Consider the following 24,174-nt stretch of genomic DNA (forward strand, 5'->3'; position numbering starts at 1 on the left):
TAAACTAAGATATTTCAGAAAAATGTTTGAATTTTTTTTTCGTATTTTTATACCAGGTAAGGCTCACTTGAGCTCGATCGGTCTTGTTCAAGCCAGGTGGGGTCTCTCAGCTCGGTCCAACTCAACTCCTGGCAACTTGACCACACGGATGCCGATTCCCAGACGATTGTCAAACAACCCTCGTGGGTGATGGAGCGGCTTGGCAAAGGAACGAGTGCGTGGGTGGGTGGGTGAGTGGGTGGATGAATGGGTGGGTGGGGAATGTGTGGGTGGATGAATGGGTGGGGAATGTGTGGGTGGTTGGGTGGGTGGGTGGATGAATGGGTGGATGAATGGGTGGGTGCGTGAGTGAATGAGTGGGTGGGTCAATTAGTGGGTGAGTGAATGAGTGGTCAATGAATTAGTGGGTGCTTGAGTGGGTGAGTGGGTGGATGAATGGGTGGGTGGGGAATGTGTGGGTGGGTGAGTGGGTGGGTGGGTGGATGAATGGGTGGGTGCGTGAGTGAATGAGTGGGTGGGTCAATTAGTGGGTGAGTGAATGAGTGGTCAATGAATTAGTGGGTGCTTCAGTGGGTGGGTGGGTGAGTGGGTGAGTGAATGAGTGGGTGGGTGAGTGAATGAGTGGTTGGGTGAGTGAATGAGTGGGTGAGTGTTTGGGTGGGTGAGTGGGTGGGTGAGTGAGTGTGTGAGTGAATGAGTGGGTGAGTGAGTGAATGAGTGGGTAGTTGAATGAGGAAGTAGGAGGGGAAAGAGCAAGTAGGAGGGGGGAGGGAGAAAGTAGGAGGGGGAGGAAGTAGGAGGGGGGAGGGAGAAAGAAGGGGGGAGGGGGAGAGAGAAAGAAGGGGGGGGAGGGGGCGGGAGGAAGTAAGAGGGGGGAGGGAGGAGGAGGGGGGAGGGGGAGGGAGGAAGGAGGAGGGGGGAGGGAGGAAGTAGGAGGGGGGAGGGGGAGGGAGGAAGTAGGAGGGGGGAGGGGGAGGGAGGAAGTAGGAGGGGGGAGGGGGAGGGAGAAAGTAGGAGGGGGGAGGGGGAGGGAGGAAGTAGGAGGGGGAGGGAGGAAGTAGGAGGGGGGAGGGGGAGGGAGGAAGTAGGAGGGGGGGAGGGCACGGAGGAAGTACGAGAGAGGGGGAAGAGCAAAGGAGGGGGAGGAGTGGACGTGGCGGGTCACGTGGCCACCCGCGCCGACCAATGGGCGCGCGGCGTCTCGGCCACGCCGCGCCGCTGCTGAATTTGGCTTCGCGCAGACGGCGACCCATCGGAGCGGTGAGTTGGGTCCCCGCTCGTGCTGAGCGCGGGGTCAGACGCGTTCACAAGCTACACGAACCGCACGCACCACACCGTGACACACGCCACACGCCGGGGGGTGTAGCCAGCGGCAGCGGCGGTGGGTTTGCGAGGTTCGGCGTGAGCGAGCGGCGGCGGCGGCGGTGGCGGTGGTTGCGGCCTAGTTCTAGTCGAGGCCTGAGTGTTCCCTCATAATAATGTCATTTAACATATCACTACTTATAATAATTTAATTTAACATCACTACTTATAATAATGTTATTTAAGATATCACTACTTATAATAATGTTATTTAAGATATCACTCATAATAATGTCATTTAACATATCACTACTTATAATAATGTCATTTAACATATCACTACTTATAACGTTATTTAACATATCACTACTACTAATAATGTTATTTAAGATATCACTCATAATAATGTCATTTAACATATCACTTATAATAATGCCATTTAACATATCACTTATAATAATGTCATTTAACATATCACTCCTTATAATGTTATTTAAGATATCACTACTTATAATAATGTTATTTAAGATATCACTCATAATAATGTCATGTAACATATCACTTATTATAATAATGTCATTTAACATATCACTACTTATGTTATTTAAGATATCACTCCTTACAATAATTTAATTTAACATCACTACTTATAATAATGTCATTTAATATATCACTACTTATAATAATGTTATTTAAGATATCACTACTTATAATAATGTAATTTAACATATCACTACTTATAATAATGTTATTTAAGATATCACTCGTAATAATGTAATTTAACATATCACTACCTATAATAATAATGTAATTTAACATATCACTACTCATAATAATGTAATTTAACATATCACTACCTATAATAATGTAATTTAACATCACTCCTTATAATGTCATTTAACATGTCACTTATAATAATGTAATTTAACATCACTCCTTATAATGTAATTTAAGATATCACTCATTATTGTAATGTAACATATCACTACTTATAATAATGTCATTTAACATATCACACTCCTTATAATAATGTCATTTAACATCACTACTTATAATAATGTCATTTAATATATCACTACTTATAATAATGTTATTTAAGATATCGCTACTTATAATAATAATGTCATTTAACATATCACTCCTTATAATAATGTTATTTAAGATATCGCTACTTATAATAATGTAATTTAACATATCACTCCTTATAATAATGTCATTAGCATCACTCATTATAATAATTTAACATATCGCTACATTTAATGATTACATTAACATCACTTATTATAACATTTGCTATTTTTCCACAATAGTTGACGACTCGAGTTCAACTTGTTATATTTAAAGACTTGATCCATCGGAAACCGCTCAATTTAAAGATTCCGTTCTGTGTTTGTTATTGTAAACAAACGAAAAATTCACTCAATAGTCTATATGGGAAGCTCTACTATCTTTTACCGTTTTGGAATTACCGTGGTACCTCGGTACACATCGTCAATTCGTTCCAGGAGGTAGGAGGACTCGTACCCAAAATGACGAATACCAAACGAATTTTTCCCATAAGAAATCAAGGGATAGGAAATATTCCCTTCCAGAGTATAAGAAATGATATTTTATATGGCATATTATAGATTAATGGGGTTGCATAACATTATTTAGACACTACTTGTTACTAAAATGAATGCATAAATAAATTAAAATAATTTCGATTTAAAAAATAAGTTTAAAAAATGCAACTTAACATCGCTTTACCTTAACTGAGAGGCGTTAAAATGACAAAAAAAACAACACGTGAAAATGAACAGAGAGTTACAGCCAAGGGGGGTTGTGCACGGAACGAGATCTACGGGCAGACTGAGGAGCGGCGCTTTGTCTCGGTCGTGAACGGGGTCTACTCGGGAACGCGGCGACTCATCCCGACCCATACAAGTTCTAGCAAGACGTCGTACCCCAAGACGTCATATCCCAAGCAAGGCGTCGTACCCCAAGACCTCGTACCCCAAGCAAGACGTCGCATGCCAAGCAAGGCGTCATATCACAAGACGTCGTATCACAAGCAAGACGTATCCCAAGCGAGACGTCGTACCCCAAGCAAGATGTATCCCAAGGCGTCGTATCACAAGACGTCGTATCACAAGCAAGACGTATCCCAAGCAAGACGTCGTACCCCAAGACGTCGTACCCCAAGCAAGACGTCGCATGCCAAGCAAGGCGTCGTATCACAAGGCGTCGTATCACAAGACGTATCACAAGCAAGACGTATCCCAAGCGAGACGTCGTACCCCAAGCAAGACGTATCCCAAGGCGTCGTATCACAAGACGTCGTATCACAAGCAAGACGTATCCCAAGAAAGACGTTGTACCCCAAGCAAGGCGTCGTATCACAAGACGTCGTATCACAAGCAAGACGTACCCCAAGCAAGACGTCGTACCCCAAGACGTCGTACCCCAAGCAAGACGTATCACAAGCAAAGGCGTATCCCAAGACGTCGTATCACAAGCAAGACGTATCCCAAGCGAGACGTCGTAACCCAAGCGAGGCGTCGTATCACAAGACGTCGTACCCCAAGACATCGTATCCCAAGCGAGGCGTCGTACCCCAAGACATTTTTTTCCTCTCGTCAAAACACGACGTAGACCAAATTCGACGTATTCCAAAGCGGTCGTATACCGAGGTACCACTCACTGTATTCAGATGTGTAAATCATGAGACGCGCATTTTTGTTCATTCCGAAATATCTCGAAAGCATCTCCTCGGTTCTTTCGGTAAAGTCACGTAAAATGGAAATAAAATAATATTTTAAAATGGAAATAAAATAATATTTTAAAATGGAAATAAAAGAATATTTTTAAATGGAAATAAAATAATATTTTAAATGGAAATTATATTATTTCCATTTTACGTGACTTTACCGAAACAACCAAGAAGATGAATCCCTGCACTCACAAAAGCTTTAAATCGAAATCTCAAAAGCCATCAAAGATACAACCCACCCATGGTTTTAATGTTTTTTGCCATCTAACGCTCTATCAAAGGAACAAAAAAAAAAACCTTAATCTGATATGTTGAACGGTTTCTGAATGGCACCACGCAAACAAAACGTGTTAATGGGGCACTTAAACATCGAGATTTGGGGGCCTTAAAATGAAAAATCTGAGATTTTCAGATCTCTCTCTCTTCCTTTTATTAGTGTCCTAAAATCTACCTGGGTAGCAGATGTCATCCTTCTACCTTTTCGGCAAGTACCCTCAAGAATTTTCAAACGTACGGATTAAGGCCTTGATTGATATATAGATTGTAGATAGATTTCTCTCCCTAAAAGCTGCCTGGGTTACCAAATGTCAGCTGCCTACCCTTTCGGGAAGTACCCTATAGATTTTGATTTAAAGCTTTCGTGACTGCAGGGATTCATGTTCATGGTTTTTTCGGTAAAGTCACCACCACGTAGAAGGGAAACAATAAAATAAAATAAAAAAAGATATAAAACAATAAAAAATAAAATTTAACATTTTATTGTTTTGTATATTTTATTATTTTATTGTTTCCCTTCTACGTGGTGACTTTACCTCGTAGATGTTTGAGACGTACAGATTAACGACACTTGCCCCAACAGCCTGTTAAGTCCATGATGGGGAATCTTTTGTCTCTGTTGTGCAGCAGGGGGAGAGGCGTTGTGAGGAGGTGGAGAGACCGACATGGCCGACATCAAGAACCACCTCTACGCGTGGTGTGGCAAGCGCAAGCTCACGCCCACCTACGATATCCGCTGTGGGAACAGCAAACACCGTCCCACCTTCACCTGCGAGGTGCGGCTTATACCGACGCGGCCGCTATGGCTACTGCTCGACTCTCGTAGAACACCTCCTGTTTCTCTCGCTCGTGTGTCACCTCCCCACGTGTCTCTCTCCCCACGTGTCTCTCTCCCCGCGTGTCTCTCTCGCTCGTGTGTCACCTCCCCGCGTGTCTCTCTCCCCACGTGTCTCTCTCTCCCCGCGTGTCTCTCTCCCCGAGTGTCTCTCTCCCCGCGTGTCTCTCTCCCCGCGTGTCTCTCTCCCCGCGTGTCTCTCTCTTCCCGCGTGTCTCTCTCCCCGCGTGTCTCTCTCCCCACGTGTCTCTCTCCCCACGTGTCTCTCTCTCCCCGCGTGTCTCTCTTCCCGCGTGTGTCTCTCTCCCCGCGTGTCACCTCCCCGTGTCTCTCTCTCCCCGCGTGTCTCTCTCCCCGCGTGTCTCTCTCCCCACGTGTCTCTCTCTCCCCGCGTGTCACCTCCCCGCGTGTCTCTCTCCCCACGTGTCTCTCTCCCCACGTGTCTCTCTCTCCCCGCGTGTCTCTCTCCCCGCGTGTGTCTCTCTCCCCGCGTGTCTCTCTCCCCGCGTGTCACTCTCCACACGTGTCTCTCTCCCCGCGTCTCTCCCCACACGTGTCTCTCTCTCCCCACGTCTCTCCCCACGTGTCTCTCTCTCCCCGCGTGTCACCTCCCCACGTGTCTCTCTCTCCCCGCGTGTCTCTCTCCCCGCGTGTCTCTCCCCGCGTGTCTCTCTCCCCGCGAGTCTCTCTCCCCGCTTGTCTCTCTCCCCGCGTGTCTCTCTCCCTGCGTGTCTCTCTTCCCGCATGTCTCTCTCCCTGCGTGTCTCTCCCCGCATGTCACCTCCCCACGTGTCTCTCTCCCCGCGAGTCTCTCTCCCCGCGTGTCTCTCTCCCCGCGTGTCTCTCTCCCCGCTTGTCTCTCTCCCCGCTTGTCTCTCTCCCCGCGTGTCTCTCTCCCCGCGTGTCTCTCTCCCCGCGTGTCTCTCCCCGCGTGTCTCTCTCCCCGCTTGTCTCTCTCCCCGCATGTCTCTCTCCCCGCGTGTAGCACCTCCCTGTGGATCACACCTCACCATGCATCACACCACCTCACCGCGCGTCACACCTGCTCCTCACCGCACGTGTGTCACACCTCGCCGCGTGTCACACCTCCTCCTCACCGCGCGTGCACCACCCCTCGTCACACCTCCTCGCCGCGCGTGCGTCACACCTCCTCGCCGCAGGTTCGCGTTGAAGGCTACACCTACACCGGCATGGGCAACTCGACAGCGAAGAAAGATGCACAGAGCAACGCGGCGCGCGACTTCGTCAACTACCTCGTCCGCATCGGCGAGATGAAGCCTGAAGAGGTGCCGGCCCTCTCGGTGAGACCCGCACCGCGCTCTGCCACCCCCTGCCCACCCCCCCCCCCCTTCCCCTTTCACGAACGCACGCTCACTCACCCGCTCGCTGAGCAGTTCGCCCGCTCGCTCGCTCACCCGCTCGCTTAGAAGTTGGCTGAGCTGTTTGTTTGCTCACTCGCTCAGCTCACCCGCTCACTTAGCAGTTCGCTGAGCAGTTTGCTCACACGCTCATTCACTCACCCGCTCACTTAGCAGTTCGCTGAGCAGTTTGCTCGCTCACTCGCTCACTCACCCGCTCACTTAGAAGTTGGCTGTGCGGTTTGCTCGCTCACTCACCCACTCACTTAGAAGTTGGCTGAGTGGTTTGCTTGCTCACTCGCTCACTCACCCGCTCACTTAGCAGTTCGCCCGCTCACTCACTCACCCGCTCACTTAGAAGTTGGCTGTGCGGTTTGCTCGCCCACTCGCTCACTCACCCACTCACTTAGAAGTTGGCTGAGTGGTTTGCTTGCTCACTCGCTCACTCACTCACCCACTCACTTAGAAGTTGGCTGAGCAGTTTGCTCGCTCACTCACTCACCCGCTCACTTAGCAGTTGGCTGTGCGGTTTGCCCGCTCACTCGCTCGCTCACCCGCTTACTTAGAAGTTCGCTCAGTAGCTCGGCCACTCGCTCACTCACTCACCCGCTCTCTTAGAAGTTGGCTCGCTCACTCTCTCGCCCACGAACTGGAGTGCTCGCGCAAACTCACGCTCACCAAATCACTTGCTTCCTCACTAGCCACGTCACTCGCTTGCCCGCACGATCGCTCACTCACTCGCCCACGAACTGGAGTGCTCGTTCGCTCACTCGAACGCTCACCGAATCGCTTGCTTCCCCAGTCTCCGCATCGCTCACTCAATCTCTTAACGTGCTCGCCATCTCACCAAATTCATCATCACTCTCTTGTCTGCTTGATCACTCAACTCGCTCGCCCACTCGCCGGCTCACTCGTCCTGCCCGATCGCTCGCTTGTAAGCTCAATCGTTCGCTCGCTCAATCGCTCGCCTGGCCTCGGTCACTCACTCGCCCACCCGCACCACCCAACCACCCAGCCATGAAGATACAAAACCCGCGTTGTTGCTGCTGTTGAAGCTTGCCGAGCCGTCTGCCGCTAATGCGAGCACCGTGTTGTCCCGTGAATGCGTTCCGTGCGTGGGTTGAAGGCGCCGCTCGCCCTTCCGATGAGCAGTCCGTTGACGGAGGGGCCGCCGTCGCTGCCGGGAGAGGGGATACTCCCTACGGGGGGTCCCCTACCCCCTCACCTCGCCCTGGGAGGGGGGCAGGGCGGAGGACTCGCCCCCCAAGGTATGCGGCCGCAAAACAAAACAAACAAACAAAAAAACTGGACGCGCGGTGAGAGTCTCCATTTGTCCCCCGTGCGGTCTGTCCGAATCCTGTTGCGGATCAACTTTCCGCGCCCGGGATTGATTGTTGACGTGAATTAATGTAATGACTCGTGGATTTCTCTCCCCTTGAGCCCCAAATGAATGAGCTTAAAAGCAGCTGCACTTTGCCCGTCGTGCAAATGTTCATTCGCGAGCCGCGCGTGCTGAAGCCGAACAAGCGCGTTGCTCCGGTTAATACGTAAATCCATCTTCTTTGGTTCTTTCGGTAAAGTCACCACGTAGAATGAGAATAAAAGTAATAAAATGACGCGGTAAAATTCTCACGACGTTTCGGCCACAACGCAAGCGGCCGTCTTCAGGTGAAAGGTACAGAACTGTCGGGACGACAGAGCTTCAGTGAACGATGTTAAGATTCGTGTCGCGACTTTTAAGCTGGTTGGGAGAAGTGAGGCACCTTGACAAAGGGGTTTACATATCAAATAGCTGAGGGATTCTCTTGTGACTGGTCACAGGAATGGCTATGTTGAAGTCAAAACCTACACATCCACATAGGTAACTAGTAATTTAGCATTGAAATAGCTAAGAGATTAGCTTGTGACTGGTCACAGAAATGGCTATGTTAAAGTCAAAACCTCCACATCCACAGAGGCAACTAGTAATTTAGCATTGAAATAGCTTAGGGATTAGCTTGTGCAAATAGCTGAGGGATTAGCTTGTGAATGGTCACGGGAATGGCTATGTTAAAGTCAAAACCTACACATCCACAGAGGCAACTAGTAATTTAGCATTGAAATAGCTAAGGGATTAGCTTGTGACTGGTCACGGAAATGGCTATGTTAAAGTCAAAACCTACACATCCACAGAGGCAACTAGTAATTTAGCATTGAAATAGCTAAGGGATTAGCTTGTGACTGGTCACAGGAATGGCTATGTTAAAGTCAAAACCTACACATCCACAGAGGCAACTAGTAATTTAGCATTGAAATAGCTGAGGGATTAGCTTGTGAGTGGTCACGGAAATGGCTATGTTAAAGTCAAAACCTACACATCCACAGAGGCAACTAGTAATTTAGCATTGAAATAGCTAAGGGATTAGCTTGTGACTGGTCACAGGAATGGCTATGTTAAAGTCAAAACCTACACATCCACAGAGGCAACTAGTAATTTAGCATTGAAATAGCTTAGGGATTAGCTTGTGCAAATAGCTGAGGGATTAGCTTGTGAATGATCACGGAAATGGCTATGTTAAAGTCAAAATCTACACATCCACAGAGGCAACTAGTAATTTAGCATTGAAATAGCTTAGGGATTAGCTTGTGCAAATAGCTGAGGGATTAGCTTGTGAATGGTCACGGAAATGGCTATGTTAAAGTCAAAACCTACACATCCACAGAGGCAACTAGCAATTAAGCATTGAAATAGCTAAGGGATTAGCTTGTGACTGGTCACGGAAATGGCTATGTTAAAGTCAAAACCTACACATCCACAGAGGCAACTAGTAATTTAGCATTGAAATAGCTAAGGGATTAGCTTGTGACTGGTCACAGGAATGGCTATGTTAAAGTCAAAACCTACACATCCACAGAGGCAACTAGTAATTTAGCATTGAAATAGCTAAGGGATTAGCTTGTGACTGGTCACGGAAATGGCTATGTTAAAGTCAAAACCTACACATCCACAGAGGCAACTAGTAATTTAGCATTGAAATAGCTAAGGGATTAGCTTGTGACTGGTCACGGAAATGGCTATGTTAAAGTCAAAACCTACACATCCACAGAGGCAACTGGTAATTTAGCATTGAAATAGCTAAGGGATTAGCTTGTGACTGGTCACAGGAATGGCTATGTTAAAGTCAAAACCTACACATCCACAGAGGCAACTAGTAATTTAGCATTGAAATAGCTAAGGGATTAGCTTGTGACTGTTCACAGGAATGGCTATGTTAAAGTCAAAACCTCCACATCCACAGAGGCAACTAGTAATTTAGCATTGAAATAGCTAAGGGATTAGCTTGTGACTGGTCACAGGAATGGCTATGTTAAAGTCAAAACCTACACATCCACAGAGGCAACTAGCAATTAAGCATTGAAATAGCTAAGGGATTAGCTTGTGACTGGTCACAGGAATGGCTATGTTAAAGTCCACTCGATGGAGGTGCCGATGGTGGTTCCCTTGATCGCTGGTGGTTAGTGGAGTTGGCGGTGATCGTCGGGGGTGGTTGTGGTGGGATTGGTGGTGGTGGCGGCGGCGCCGATTTGAGGTCGTGGTGCGTTGACGGTGGTGGCAGTGGAGGTGCCGATATTGCCATTCTTGGACATGCGTATTACAAGTCCATGCGCGTCGCTGCGGTCAATCCCGAATCCACGCCGTCGCCCTCTACAGTACAGTAGTTGCAATCTCTTTACGCGGGGCGGGTTGGCGGAGTTTGATTGATGTTGATCGGCGTGGCTCTGCTTGTCGTCCGCCTGGTGGGGCCGAGTCTTCTGCCGGGCTGGAGCCAGGAAAGTGTTGTTATTGTTGTTGCATACATCGATCGGTCGATGGCTAGTATGGATTTGCCTCCGGGTCCTCCGGTTTTTTCCCTCCACGTCGAGAATCAACGTGCGTTTCGAGTATTTGGCCGCTGTAAATTCCCCGCGTGATGACGATGTGTACCGCTGAAGCCACCTGATCATTTGCGGATAGCCAAGTAGTTGTGCAGTTCGGTGGGGCCTATACATGGTAAAATAAAAAAAATAAAAAAATAATGTCGCTTCAAACTGGAGCCTCATAACTACACATCTGTCCTCTCCCGTGCGTTAGGGTTTGGTGGTGGTGGTGGCGGCGGCGGCGGCTACGGCGGCGGCGGCGTTGGCGGTAGCGGCGGTGGTGCTGGCGGTGACGGTGGCTACCAGTGCGACAGAGGCATTAACCTGAAAGAGTACTACATAAAGAAGGAGAAGGAGGAGAACGAGGCGGTGAGTGTGTGGGGGGAATGGCACGCACACCGAAGACAACATGCCCCACCGCGCGGCTGGTGTGTAGCTCTTCATACACGCTTCCTTTGAACTCGCTGTTCTGTCTGTTTGTTGTTGTTGTTGTATCCTCAAATCTTGTAACTCAATTGTAACCCACTTCCAAATGTGGTATCGATTGCAAACTTGGTATACTTATGTCACACTGATGACAATACCGTATTCATCTTCTTTGGTTCTTTCGGTAAAGTCACCACGTAGAATGGGAATAAAATAATAAATTAATAAAATAAAATAACACAATAAAATTCTCACGACGTTTCGGCCACAACACAAGTGGCCTTCATCAGGTGAAGGGACGAGACTGTCTGGTAGGACAGCGCTGGAGCGAGAATTTTATTGTGTTATTTTATTTTATTAATTTATTATTTCATTCTCATTCTACGTGGTGACTTTACCGAAAGAACCAAAGAAGATGAATCCTTGCAGTCACGAAAGCTTTAAATCGAAATGTAATACTATATTCTATCATTAAAAATAAAAAATATATATTTTTAAACATTGTTTTTTTTACATGTTATGTTTCGGCTTGGCTCTAATTGTCCACGCTCAACTCACGGTGGCTGTAATTGGACCACGGTCCCCTTACGTCATGGGCAAACTTCGGGGTCCGCTTCCTGGAGTCGTGGGAGTCCTTCCATCACTCGTACGGGTACATTTCATTAAAGCGCGTTTGAAACGAAAAGCATTTTCAAACATTGCTTATTCAATAGCCACCCCTGGCCGCCGCAAACGATGGCAGCTCAACGAAAGTGGCCCGCCATCGCCGCCATCGCCGCCATCGCCGTGCGGTAAAATTTATCGCAGCAGCCAAATTCCTCCTTAGGGACGCGCGTTGGCGTCGATTGTCAAACGTGGAGGGCGAAAAGCCGGAGGGGGCGTCCCCCGGAGAAGATCGACGCGACCACGGGAGGGAGAGAGAGAGAGAGAGAGTCGGCAAGGAAACGGCGGAGGAACTTGCCGCGATCCGATAACTCCGTCGAATTTCGCCGTCTAGGAAGTCTGAAACTAAAACTGACGTCGTACAACGAAGGTTTTTTTGGGGTGAGATCGCGCGCACGTGCAAATAATGTGTCGTGGCCCTCCACCACCCGGCAGCCAATTAGAAAGGGATTTGTCACGTGAACTAAAACGCTGCCATCAGTTGCTTCTTTAGCCCACCAATGTGTGTGTGTTGGAGAGTTAATCGGCCAACATTTACAATTTTGAGTGCCAGCGAAACGTCGTACTCGCAATTGTGAATGTTGCGGATTTACTCTCCCAACACACCGGTGGGCTGAAGTGGTAAACTAATTGGCGTTTTGTTTTTCCGTGACAAATCCTCTGCTAATTGGTTGTGTCGGGTGGCGGAGGGTTGTGACACGTTTATACTCAGGAGATCTCACCCGAATAATATTGGTCGCGAAAGCCCACGTGTTGAACTGAGCTCGTCAAATTCATGCGGTATGAATATCTATTAAAAAAAAAAATCTAATTGTATAACATTGTTTTACCAGCTAAGGCCCACTGAGCTATGTAGCTCTTATTCTTAGCTCTTTCGGTAAAGTCACGTTGAAGGTGAAACAATAAAATAATAATATATTTCATTGTTTCAACGTGACTTTACCGAAAGAGCTAAGAATATGAATTGCTGCAGTCAAGAAAGCTTTAAATCACAATATGTAGCTCTTGTTTAGCAGCGACCTGGCCATCACAAATGGCAGATCAACGAAGTGGCTTACCATGCGGAAATGTACAGCGGCCGAACGCTCGAAACGCACGTTGATTCTGAATGTGGAGGGGAAAAAGCCGAAGGACCTGGAGACATATCCACACGATCATGTTGGGGAGAGAGAGAAACTCCAAAAGAACACGCGTCAAGGTCGGGATCGAACCCACGACCTCATGCGTACCAGGCGAGGTAGTTAACATCTCATAGCCACGCGCAAACTCCAGATATACAGCAGTCGTCATGGTCGGGATCGAACCCACGACCTCATGCGTACCAGGCGAGGTAGTTAACATCTCACAGCCACGCGCAAACTCCAGATATACAGCAGTCGTCATGGTCGGGATCGAACCCACGACCTCATGCGTACCAGGCGAGGTAGTTAACATCTCACAGCCACGCGCAAACTCCAGATATACCGCAGTCGTCATGGTCGGGATCGAACCCACGACCTCATGCGTACCAGGCGAGTGAGTTAACATCTCCTGGCCACCGTGGCACCATTTTCAGCCATGACCCCCACCCGTAACCATTTCGGCCTTCTTTGGTTCTTTCGGTAAAGTCACCACGTAGAATGAGAATAAAATAATAAATTAATAAACTAAAATAACACAATAAAATTCTCACGACGTTTCGGCCACAACACAAGCGGCCTTCATCAGGTGAAGGGACGAGACTCCAGCGCTGTCCTCGAGGCAGTCTCGTCCCCTTCACCTGACGAAGGCCGCTTTGTGTTGTGGCCGAAACGTCGTGAGAATTTTATCGCGTTTATTTTTATTTTATCGATTGCTTATTTTATCCTCATTCTACGCGGCGGCGACTTTACCGAAAGAACCGAAGAGGATGAACCCTTTGCAGTCGCGAAAGCTTTAAATCGAAACTTTTCCGCCCTCTTCCCTGTCAAGACGCTGGAGTCGGAGGAGGTCGACCTGAACGCCGGGCTGCACGGCAACTGGACGCTGGAGAACGCTAAGTCGCGGCTCCACCAGTACTTCCAGAAGGAGCGCATCCAAGCTGACTACACCTACAGCCAAGTGGGGCCCGACCACAACAGGTTGGGGGTGGTGGTGGTGGTGGTGGTGAGCGGCCCTGGACAGGGGGGCCGTACCATTGCTGTTGGGGGAGGAGGCTGTGGGGGGGGGTAGGGACTGGCTTGTTAGGGATGTACCACTGAGAAGGGGGGGTGAGATGGATATGTGACTAGGATTGTACCACTGAGGCAGATAGTGAGGGGGGTGAGATGGATGTGACTAGGGATGTACCACTGAGGCAGATAGTGAGGGGGGTGAGAGGGATGTGACTAGGGTTGTACCACTGACACAGATAGTGAGGGGGGTGAGATGGATGTGACTAGGGTTGTACCACTGACACAGATAGTGAGGGGGGTGAGATGGATGTGACTAGGGTTGTACCACTGACACAGATAGTGAGGGGGGTGAGATGGATGTGACTAGGGTTGTACCACTGACACAGATAGTGAGGGGGGTGAGATGGATGTGACTAGGGTTGTACCACTGACACAGATAGTGAGGGGGGTGAGATGGATGTGACTAGGGTTGTACCACTGAGACAGATAGTGAGGGGGGTGAGATGGATGTGACTAGGGATGTACCACTGAGACAGATAGTGAGGGGGGTGAGATGGATGTGACTAGGGTTGTACCACTGAGACAGATAGTGAGGGGGTGAAATGGATGTGTGACTAGGGATGTACCACTGAGACATAGTGAGGGGGGGTGAGAGGGATATGTGGCTAGGGGTGTACCACTGAGGCAGATAGTGAGGGGGGTGAGAGGGACAGTGGCTAGGGTTGTACCACTGAGACAGATAGTGAGGGGGGTGAGAGGGATAGTGGCTAGGGTTGTACCACTGAGACAGATAGTGAGGGGGGTGAGATGGATGTGACTAGGGTTGTACCACTGAGACAGATAGTGAGGGGGATGAGAGGGATATGTGACTAGGGTTGTACCACTGAGACAGATAGTGAGGGGGGTGAGATGGATGTGACTAGGGTTGTACCACTGAGACAGATAGTGAGGGGGGTGAGGGATATGTGGCTAGGGTTGTACCACTGACACAGATATTGAGGGGGGTGAGATGGATGTGACTAGGGATGTACCACTGAGACAGATAGTGAGGGGGGTGAGATGGATGTGGCTAGGGTTGTACCACTGAGACAGATAGTGAGGGGGGTGAGATGGATGTGACTAGGGTTGTACCACTGACACAGATAGTGAGGGGGGTGAGAGGGATAGTGGCTAGGGTTGTACCACTGAGACAGATAGTGAGGGGGGTGAGAGGGATAGTGACTAGGGTTGTACCACTGAGACAGATAGTGAGGGGGGTGAGAGGAATAGTGACTAGGGTTGTACCACTGAGACAGATAGTGAGGGGGGTGAGAGGGATAGTGGCTAGGGTTGTACCACTGAGACAGATAGTGAGGGGGGTGAGAGGGATAGTGACTAGGGTTGTACCACTGAGACAGATAGTGAGGGGGGTGAGATGGATGTGACTAGGGTTGTACCACTGAGACAGATAGTGAGGGGGGTGAGATGGATGTGACTAGGGATGTACCACTGAGGCAGATAGTGAGGGGTGAGAGGGATATGTGACTTGGGATGTACCACTCAGACAGATAGGGGGGTGAGAGGGATATGTAGCTAGGGCTGTACCACTTAGACAGTTGACGATGGGGGGGGCGGGGGGGTGAGAGGGATATGAAACCAGGGATCTACCACTGAGACACCTGCCAAGGGGGTGGTGGTGGGGGGGGGTGGCCTTAAACTCAACAGTGGGATGTAGACATTGGAACGTCAGGTGCCGGGGACAAAGTAAAAAAACACACAAGATGGGAAAGTAACATTGACGTTGCTGCTGTCTTGTGGTCGACGAGAGAGAGAGAGAGATAGAGCAAGGGGGGGAGGGGCAGAGAGTGGGAGAGCAAGTGTTGTCGTTAAGGCATTCATCGTCGTCATCGTCGTCGTCGTCGTCATCGTCGTCGTCATTTACGATAGGCGGCTCCGCAGAACCTTGGAGGAACACACAAAAAAAAATCCGTTTTCACTCGCGCTACCGCTCGCGATAAATCGGCCACGGGGTTGTGGATCGCGGGCGCTCTGCCTGAGCGAGCGGGAAACGAGTTAGGACCGGTCGGGGTCGTGGCAAAGAGGCCGCGACCCCGCCCGCGAGCCATCCGTGACCCCCGAGAGTGTGTTGTAACGCGCACACGATCCGCTCCGTGGTAAATAAATAAATAAAAATCCCGCATGGCCTTTCCCTCTACTGCCCTGGTCGATAAATAATTTATAGACTCGCGCAGAGAGGCCCGTAGACTCGCGCAGAGAGACCCGTAGACTCACCACACAGAGACCCGTAGACTCACGCAGAGACCCGTAGACTCACGCAGAGACCCATAGACTCACACAGAGAGACCTGTAGACTCACACAGAGAGACCCGTAGACTCACACAGAGTGACTCGTAGACTCACACAAAGAGACTCGTAGACTCACACAGAGAGTCCCGTAGACTCACACAGAGTGACTCGTAGACTCACACAAAGAGACTCGTAGACTCACACAAAGAGACTCATAGACTCACGCAGAGACCCGTAAACTCACACAGAGAGACCTGTAGACTCGCACAAAGAGACCCGTAGACTCGCACAGAGAGTCTCATAGACTCACACAGAGAGTCTCGTAGACTCACACAGAGAGACCCGTAGACTCACACAGAGAGACCCGTAGACTCGCACAGAGAGACTCGTAGACTCGCACAGAGAGACCCATAGACTCGCACAGAGAGACCCGTAGACTCGCACAAAGAGACCCGTAGACTCGCACAGAGAGACCCGTAGACTCGCACAGAGAGTCTCATAGACTCACACAGAGAGACCCGTAGACTCGCACAGAGAGACTCGTAGACTCGCACAGAGAGACTCGTAGACTCGCACAGAGAGACTCGTAGACTCGCACAGAGAGACCCGTAGACTCGCACAGAGAGTCTCATAGACTCACACAGAGAGACCCGTAGACTCGCACAGAGAGACTCGTAGACTCGCACAGAGAGACTCGTAGACTCGCACAGAGAGACCCGTAGACTCGCACAGAGAGACCCGTAGACTCGCACAGAGAGACCCGTAGACTCGCACAGAGAGACCTGTAGACTCGCACAAAGAGACCCGTAGACTCGCACAGAGAGTCTCGTAGACTCGCACAGAGAGACTCGTAGACTCGCACAGAGAGACTCGTAGACTCGCACAGAGAGACTCGTAGACTCACACAGAGAGACTCGTAGACTCACACAGAGAGTCTCGTAGACTCGCACAGAGAGACTCGTAGACTCGCACAGAGAGACTCGTAGACTCGCGCAGAGAGACCCGTAGACTCACACAGAGAGGCCCGTAGACTCACACAGAGAGGCTCGTAGACTCACACAGAGAGTCTCGTAGACTCGCGCAGAGAGACCCGTAGACTCACACAGAGAGACTCGTAGACTCGCACAGAGAGGCCCGCAGACTCACACAGAGTGACCCGTAGACTCATACAGAGAGACCCGTAGACTCACACAGAGACTCATAGACTCACACAGAGAGACCGTAGACTCACACAGAGAGACCCGTAGACTCACACAGAGAGACTCGTAGACTCACACAGAGAGACCCGTAGACTCGCACAGAGAGTCTCATAGACTTACACAGAGAGACCCGTAGACTCGCACAGAGTGACTCGTAGACTCGCACAGAGAGACTCGTAGACTCACACAGAGAGACCCGTAGACTCGCACAGAGAGACTCGTAGACTCACACAGAGAGACTCGTAGACTCGCACAGAGAGTCCCGTAGACTCGCACAAAGAGACCCGTGGACTCACACAGAGAGACCGTGGACTCACACAGAGAGACCGTAGACTCGCACAGAGAGACCCGTAGACTCGCACAGAGAGACCCGTAGACTCACACAGAGAGACCCGTAGACTCACACACAGAGACCCGTAGACTCACACAGAGACCCGTAGACTCGCGCAGAGAGGCCCGTGGACTCGCACACAGAGACCCGTAGACTCGCACAGAGAGACCCGTAGACTCACACAGAGAGACTCGTAGACTCGCACAGAGTGACCCGTAGACTCATACACAGAGAGACCCGTAGACTCGCACAGAGAGTCTCATAGACTCACACAGAGAGACCCGTAGACTCACACATAGAGACCCGTAGACTCGCACAGAGAGTCTCATAGACTCACACATAGAGACCCGTAGACTCACACAGAGAGACCGTAGACTCGCACAGAGAGACCCGTAGACTCACACAGAGAGACCCGTAGACTCACACAGAGACTCATAGACTCACACAGAGAGACCGTAGACTCACACAGAGAGCCTCGTAGACTCATACACAGAGACCTGTAGACTCACACACTGACTCATAGACTCGCACAGAGAGACCCGTAGACTCACACACAGAGACCCGTAGACTCACACAGAGAGACCCGTAGACTTGCACAGAGAGGCTCGTAGACTCGCACATAGAGACCCGTAGACTCACACAGAGAGACTCGTAGACTCGCACAGAGATGCCCGCAGACTCACACAGAGTGACCCGTAGACTCATACAGAGAGACCCGTAGACTCACACAGAGACTCATAGACTCACACAGAGAGGCCGTAGACTCACACAGAGAGCCTCGTAGACTCATACACAGAGACCTGTAGACTCGCACAGAGAGACTCGTAGACTCGCACAGAGACCCGTAGACTTGCACAGAGAGACTCGTAGACTCGCACACAGAGACCCGTAGACTCACACAGAGAGACTCGTAGACTCGCACAGAGAGCACCCATAGACTCACACAGAGACCCGTAGACTCACACACAGAGACCCGTAGACTCACACAGAGAGACTCGTAGACTCGCACAGAGAGACTCGTAGACTCGCACAGAGAGACTCGTAGACTCGCGCAGAGAGACCCGTAGACTCACACAGAGAGACCCGTAGACTCACACAGAGACCCCGTAGACTCGCACACAGAGAGACCCGTAGACTCACACAGAGACCCGTAGACTCACACACAGACCCCGTAGACTCACACACAGAGACCCGTAGACTCACACACAGAGACCCATAGACTCACACAGAGAGACCCGTAGACTCACACATAGAGACCTGTAGACTCACACAGAGAGACCCGTAGACTCACACAGAGAGACCCGTAGACTCCCACAGAGAGACCCGTAGACTCGCACATAGAGACCCGTAGACTCGCACAAAGAGACCCGTAGACTCCCACAGAGAGTCTCATAGACTCACACAGACTGACCCGTAGACTCACACAAAGAGACCCCGTAGACTCGCACAGAGAGACCCGTAGACTCACACAGAGAGACCCGTAGACTCGCACAGAGAGACTCGTAGATTCGCACAGAGAGACTCGTAGACTCGCACAGAGAGACTCGTAGACTCGCGCAGAGAGACCCGTAGACTCACACAGAGAGACTCGTAGACTCACACAGAGAGTCTCGTAGACTCGCGCATAGAGACCCGTAGACTCACACAGAGAGACCCGTAGACTCACACAGAGAGACCCGTAGACTCGCACAGAGAGTCTCATAGACTCACACAGAGAGGCTCGTAGACTCGCACAGAGAGACTCGTAGACTCGCACAGAGAGACCCGTAGACTCACACAGAGAGACCCGTAGACTCGCACAGAGAGACTCGTAGACTCACACAGAGAGACTCGTAGACTCGCACAGAGAGACCTGTAGACTCGCACAGAGAGACTCGTAAACTCGCACAGAGAGACCCGTAGACTCACACAAAGAGACCCGTGGACTCACACAGAGAGACCGTAGACTCGCACATAGAGACCCGTAGACTCGCACAGAGAGACCCGTGGACTCACACAGAGAGACCCGTAGACTCACACACAGAGACCCGTAGACTCACACACAGAGACCCGTAGACTCACACAGAGACCCGTAGACCCGCGCAGAGAGGCCCGTGGACTCGCACAGAGAGACAGTAGACTCACACAGAGAGACAGTAGACTCACACAGAGAGACCCGTAGACTCACACAGAGAGTCTCGTAGACTCGCACAGAGTGACCCGTAGACTCATACACAGAGAGACCCGTAGACTCGCACAGAGAGTCTCATAGACTCACACAGAGAGACCCGTAGACTCACACATAGAGACCCGTAGACTCGCACAGAGAGACCCGTAGACTCACACAGAGAGACCGTAGACTCACACAGAGAGACCCGTAGACTCACACAGAGAGACCCGTAGACTCGCACATAGAGACCCGTAGACTCACACAGAGAGACCGTAGACTCACACAGAGAGCCTCGTAGACTCATACACAGAGACCCGTAGACTCACACACTGACTCGTAGACTCACACATAGAGACCCGTAGACTCGCACAGAGAGACCCGTAGACTCACACAGAGAGTCCCGTAGACTCGCACAGAGAGACCCGTAGACTTGCACAGAGAGGCTCGTAGACTCGCACATAGAGACCCGTAGACTCACGCAGAGACTCATAGACTCACACAGAGAGACCGTAGACTCACACAGAGAGCCTCGTAGACTCATACACAGAGACCTGTAGACTCGCACAGAGAGACCCGTAGACTCACACAGAGACCCGTAGACTTGCACAGAGAGACTCGTAGACTCGCACACAGAGACCCGTAGACTCACACACAGAGACCCGTAGACTCGCACACAGAGACCCGTAGACTCAAACAGAGAGACCCGTAGACTCACACAGAGTGACCCGTAGACTCACACAGAGAGACCCGTAGACTCACACAGAGAGACTGTAGACTCACACAGAGACCCGTAGACTCGCACACAGAGACCCGTAGACTCAAACAGAGAGACCCGTAGACTCACACACAGAGACCCGTAGACTCACACAGAGAGACTGTAGACTCACACAGAGACCCGTAGACTCGCACAAAGAGACCCGTAGACTCACACAGAGAGACCCGTAGACTCACACAGAGAGACCCGTAGACTCACACACAGAGACCCGTAGACTCACACAGAGACCCGTAGACTCACACAGAGAGACCCGTAGACTCACACAGAGAGACCCGTAGACTCACACAGAGAGGCCCGTAGACTCACACAGAGACCCCGTAGACTCGCACAGAGAGGCCCGTAGACTCGCACAGAGAGAGAGAGACCCATAGACTCACACAGAGAGACCCATAGACTCACACAGAGAGACCCGTAGACTCACACACAGAGACCCGTAGACTCACACAGAGACCCGTAGACTCACACATAGAGACCCGTAGACTCACACACTGACCCGTAGACTCGCACAGAGAGACCCGTAGACTCACACAGAGAGACTGTAGACTCGCACAGAGACCTGTAGACTCACACACAGAGACCCGTAGACTCACACAGAGACCCGTAGACTCGCACAGAGAGTCCCGTAGACTCACACAGAGACCCGTAGACTCGCACAGAGAGACCCGTAGACTCGCACAGAGAGACCCCGTAGACTCACACAGAGGGACCCCGTAGACTCATCACGCAGAGACCCGTAGGCTCATCACACAGAGACCCATAGACCCGTCGCACACAGAGACCCATTGACAGGTGGTGACTCTTATCGGCAAAGTTCCCAAACCCATCCACGCCACGATCACCGCCAAATTCCAAACCAAGCAAGTGCAGTCGTCCGTGGGCGCGTCCGCGGTGCCGCAATCGGCCCCGAGGGGGGGGTGGGGTGGGGGGGGGGGGGTGGGGGGGTAGGGGGTGGGGGGCTGGATGACGCGCCCGCGGTCGGCGTACGACTATCCCCGGCGTGACGGCCCGCGGTGCAGGAGCCCGGAGCGGCCCGCTGATCGTTAGCCGGGTGGTCCCGCACCCACCCACCACCACCACCACCACCCACCCACCCAACCACCCAACCCCGACCAAGCCACCACCACCGCGACCGGCGCCAACGTCGCCGCCGGTGGCGGCGGTGGAGGCTGTGGTGCCGGGCCCGATAGGGTGTTCCGGCGGCGGCGGCGGGGGGTGTAACCATGACCGTTGTTGTCGTTTCCTCCAGGGCTCTGTGGATGCGCAGTGCCGGTTCCGTTAGCCACAGCAGCGCCCTCACCGGCACCCTCTCACGTACGGCACACCCTGTCTTCCTCCTCCTCCCCCTATCCCCCCCCCCTACCCCCCCCTACCTCCCACCTCCGTCGTGTGAACGCCGATGCACGAAGCGACGACTTTTACCCGATCCCCACGATTGTGCTCTCCCCGCTCGCTCGCTCGACCGCCGACAGTCACGGCGTCGGCCCGTGTCGGACTTGCGGGATTCTTTGGGCGCCGCCGTGCGTGGGTACCCCCCCCCCCCCCCCCCCCCCCCCGGCGGCAGTGCCACCGAGGCTCGCGAGTTGGCGAGCCTCGGTGGCACCCCGCCCAGATGCGGACGTCACGGAGGTGTCGGTGCTGCTGCTGCTGGAGCCCGTAGACTAGCCCTGGAGCCCGTAGACTAACGCTGGACCCGTAGGCTAGCGCTGGAGAGCCGTACACTAACGCTGGAACCCGTAGACATAACGCTGGAACCCGTAGGCCAGGGGTCGGGAACCTTTTTGACTAAGAGAGCCATGAAAGCAAAAAATTTGGAAATTTATTTCAGTGAGAGCCATATAATATATTTTAAAAGTGAATTCAACTAAATGTCAGTATAATAAGCCTCTGAATTTATTCTTTTAAATAATGTTGTTATAACACTCACCATTAATGCGACTTCTGGTGCGGCATGGATTTGCTGATGTCTTTGTAGTCGGGTTGGTACTTGGTGAGGTTAAGCTTCATGCAAGCGTTGAGGCTTTCATCCGTTAAACGTGATCGTAGGTTGGACTTGATGTTTTTAAGATGTGAGAATGACTGCTCACATGCATACGTAGATCCAAACATGGTCAATACAGCAATACTCACACGCTGCAGTGTGTGGTATGTGACAGGAAGCGCGTTCCAAGTTTTTCATTTCTGTCCACATGTGCTTGCTCGCCAACTCCGCTTTCTGTCGTGTGATTCTTTCCAAATCTTCATTCAGTGACTTGAACTTATTCACCCACATGTCTGAGGCCTTCAGGTCAGCCACTTCTGCTTCAAAATCTCTGACGGAGACACCAGGGATGTAATTCAGGTCGGCTGTGTTCAGTGAACACTCGTTTGGATGGGTGATGAACTTAAAAAGACGAGTGTGCTCACGAAATTCTCCAAAGCGTGCTTTGAAGGACTGTAGGAGACTGGATGTGCAGCCAGCTAGCTGGTGGAGATCAAGGTTTTGAATGGGCTCACTTGCTGTGCATGCATCTTTAAATTGGCTCAGTTTTTCAAAATGTAGTAAACGACCTGTTTCAAGATCCGTGATGAAAAGCTCCAGCTTGTTTTCAAAAGCAAATACAGCTTGTTGAAGGGATAACACTATTTCCAATGCCTTGCATTTTCACGTTGAGCTGGTTCAGATGTTCAGTCAGATCTACGAGATAGTAAAACTTGAGGAGCCACTCGGTGTCGGCTAGCTCAGGATGCCCGACGCCTTTCATTTCAAGGAAAGTCCGGATTTCGTTCAGGCAAGCCGCAAAACGGCTAAGCACCTTCCCTCTTGACAACCAACGCACATTGCTGTGCAAAAGCAGACCAGGATAGTTATTTACAACTTCATCCAGCAGTGTTTTAAACTGGCGATCATTTAAGGCTCGGGCAACAATAAAGTTGATCACACGAATGACCAGCGACATCACTTCGCCAAACTGCCTGTCACACATCTGAGCACAAAGTGCCTCCTGGTGTATAATGCAATGGAAACTTAGGATGGGTCTATTTTCATGTTCACGGAGAAGCGCCACAAATCCTTTGTTTTTCCCCACCATACACGGAGCACCATCAGTACACACTGAGAGAAGTTTATCTATAGGTAGACTTTTTTCTTGAGCAAACTCCATGAAAGACTTGAATAAATCCTCACCTCTTGTGGACCCTTTTAATGGCAGAACAGCAAGACTTTCTTCGCGCAGTGTGTCACCAACAGCATATCTTGCAATCACGCTGAACTGCGACAAATGGCTCACGTCTGTTGACTCATCCAAAGCCAGAGAAAAGAACGGCGCTGCATTTATGTCCTTCACTTGCGTTTCCTCCACTTTGTTTGCCATCACGATGGTACGATCATGAACAGTTCTTGCCGACAGAGGCATGTCTTGTATCCGTTTGATTATCTTGTCTTTGTTCGGAAGATCATCAAAAAGTTCATTGGCTACATCCAGCATGAACGTTTTAGCATACTCGCCATCTGTGAATGGTTTTCCGTTCCTCACTATTGCTAAAGAACCAGCAAAGCTAGCCGAATTATAGTCACCTTGCCGGGTCCATACGCGGAGTTGCTGCTGGCTAGCTTGCACCCTGCTCAGAAGCTCTTGGCACGCTTTCTTTCTGCTGTCTCCCGCAGGGTATTTTGATGCAAAGGTAGCGTGGCGCGTGTCGAAGTGCCGCTTTACATTCGACCGTTTCAACTATGTAATTTTGTCATTGCAAATTAGACACACCGCAGAACCCGCTCTCTCCACAAAGGCGAATTCTTCGGTCCATTCGTCCTGAA

General features: G+C 50.7%; 1 protein-coding gene across 2 annotated transcripts in view; it reads left to right on the plus strand.

The window, feature by feature from the left end:
- Nucleotides 1-1,153: 1,153 nt before the first annotated feature.
- The window catches only part of DHX9 (DExH-box helicase 9), an 84,418-nt gene continuing 61,397 nt past the window's right edge, over nt 1,154-24,174 (plus strand). The window contains exons 1-6 of one of the 2 annotated variants that reach the window (XM_076056067.1): nt 1,154-1,260; nt 4,958-5,106; nt 6,326-6,466; nt 7,650-7,791; nt 10,635-10,789; nt 13,460-13,608. In XM_076056067.1, the coding sequence (XP_075912182.1) occupies nt 4,996-5,106; nt 6,326-6,466; nt 7,650-7,791; nt 10,635-10,789; nt 13,460-13,608 (698 nt within the window). In that variant the 5' untranslated portion in view covers nt 1,154-1,260; nt 4,958-4,995. Of the gene's footprint in view, nt 1,261-4,957; nt 5,107-6,325; nt 6,467-7,649; nt 7,792-10,634; nt 10,790-13,459; nt 13,609-21,627; nt 21,693-24,174 lie in introns of those variants that run through there. The other variant, XM_076056068.1, reaches the window with a different exon arrangement.

This window comes from Petromyzon marinus, chromosome 74, assembly GCF_048934315.1.
Source record: "Petromyzon marinus isolate PM22_M1 ecotype Great Lakes invasive population chromosome 74, UKy_Petmar_22M1.pri1.0, whole genome shotgun sequence".
In the NCBI taxonomy this organism is placed as follows: domain Eukaryota; kingdom Metazoa; phylum Chordata; class Hyperoartia; order Petromyzontiformes; family Petromyzontidae; genus Petromyzon; species Petromyzon marinus.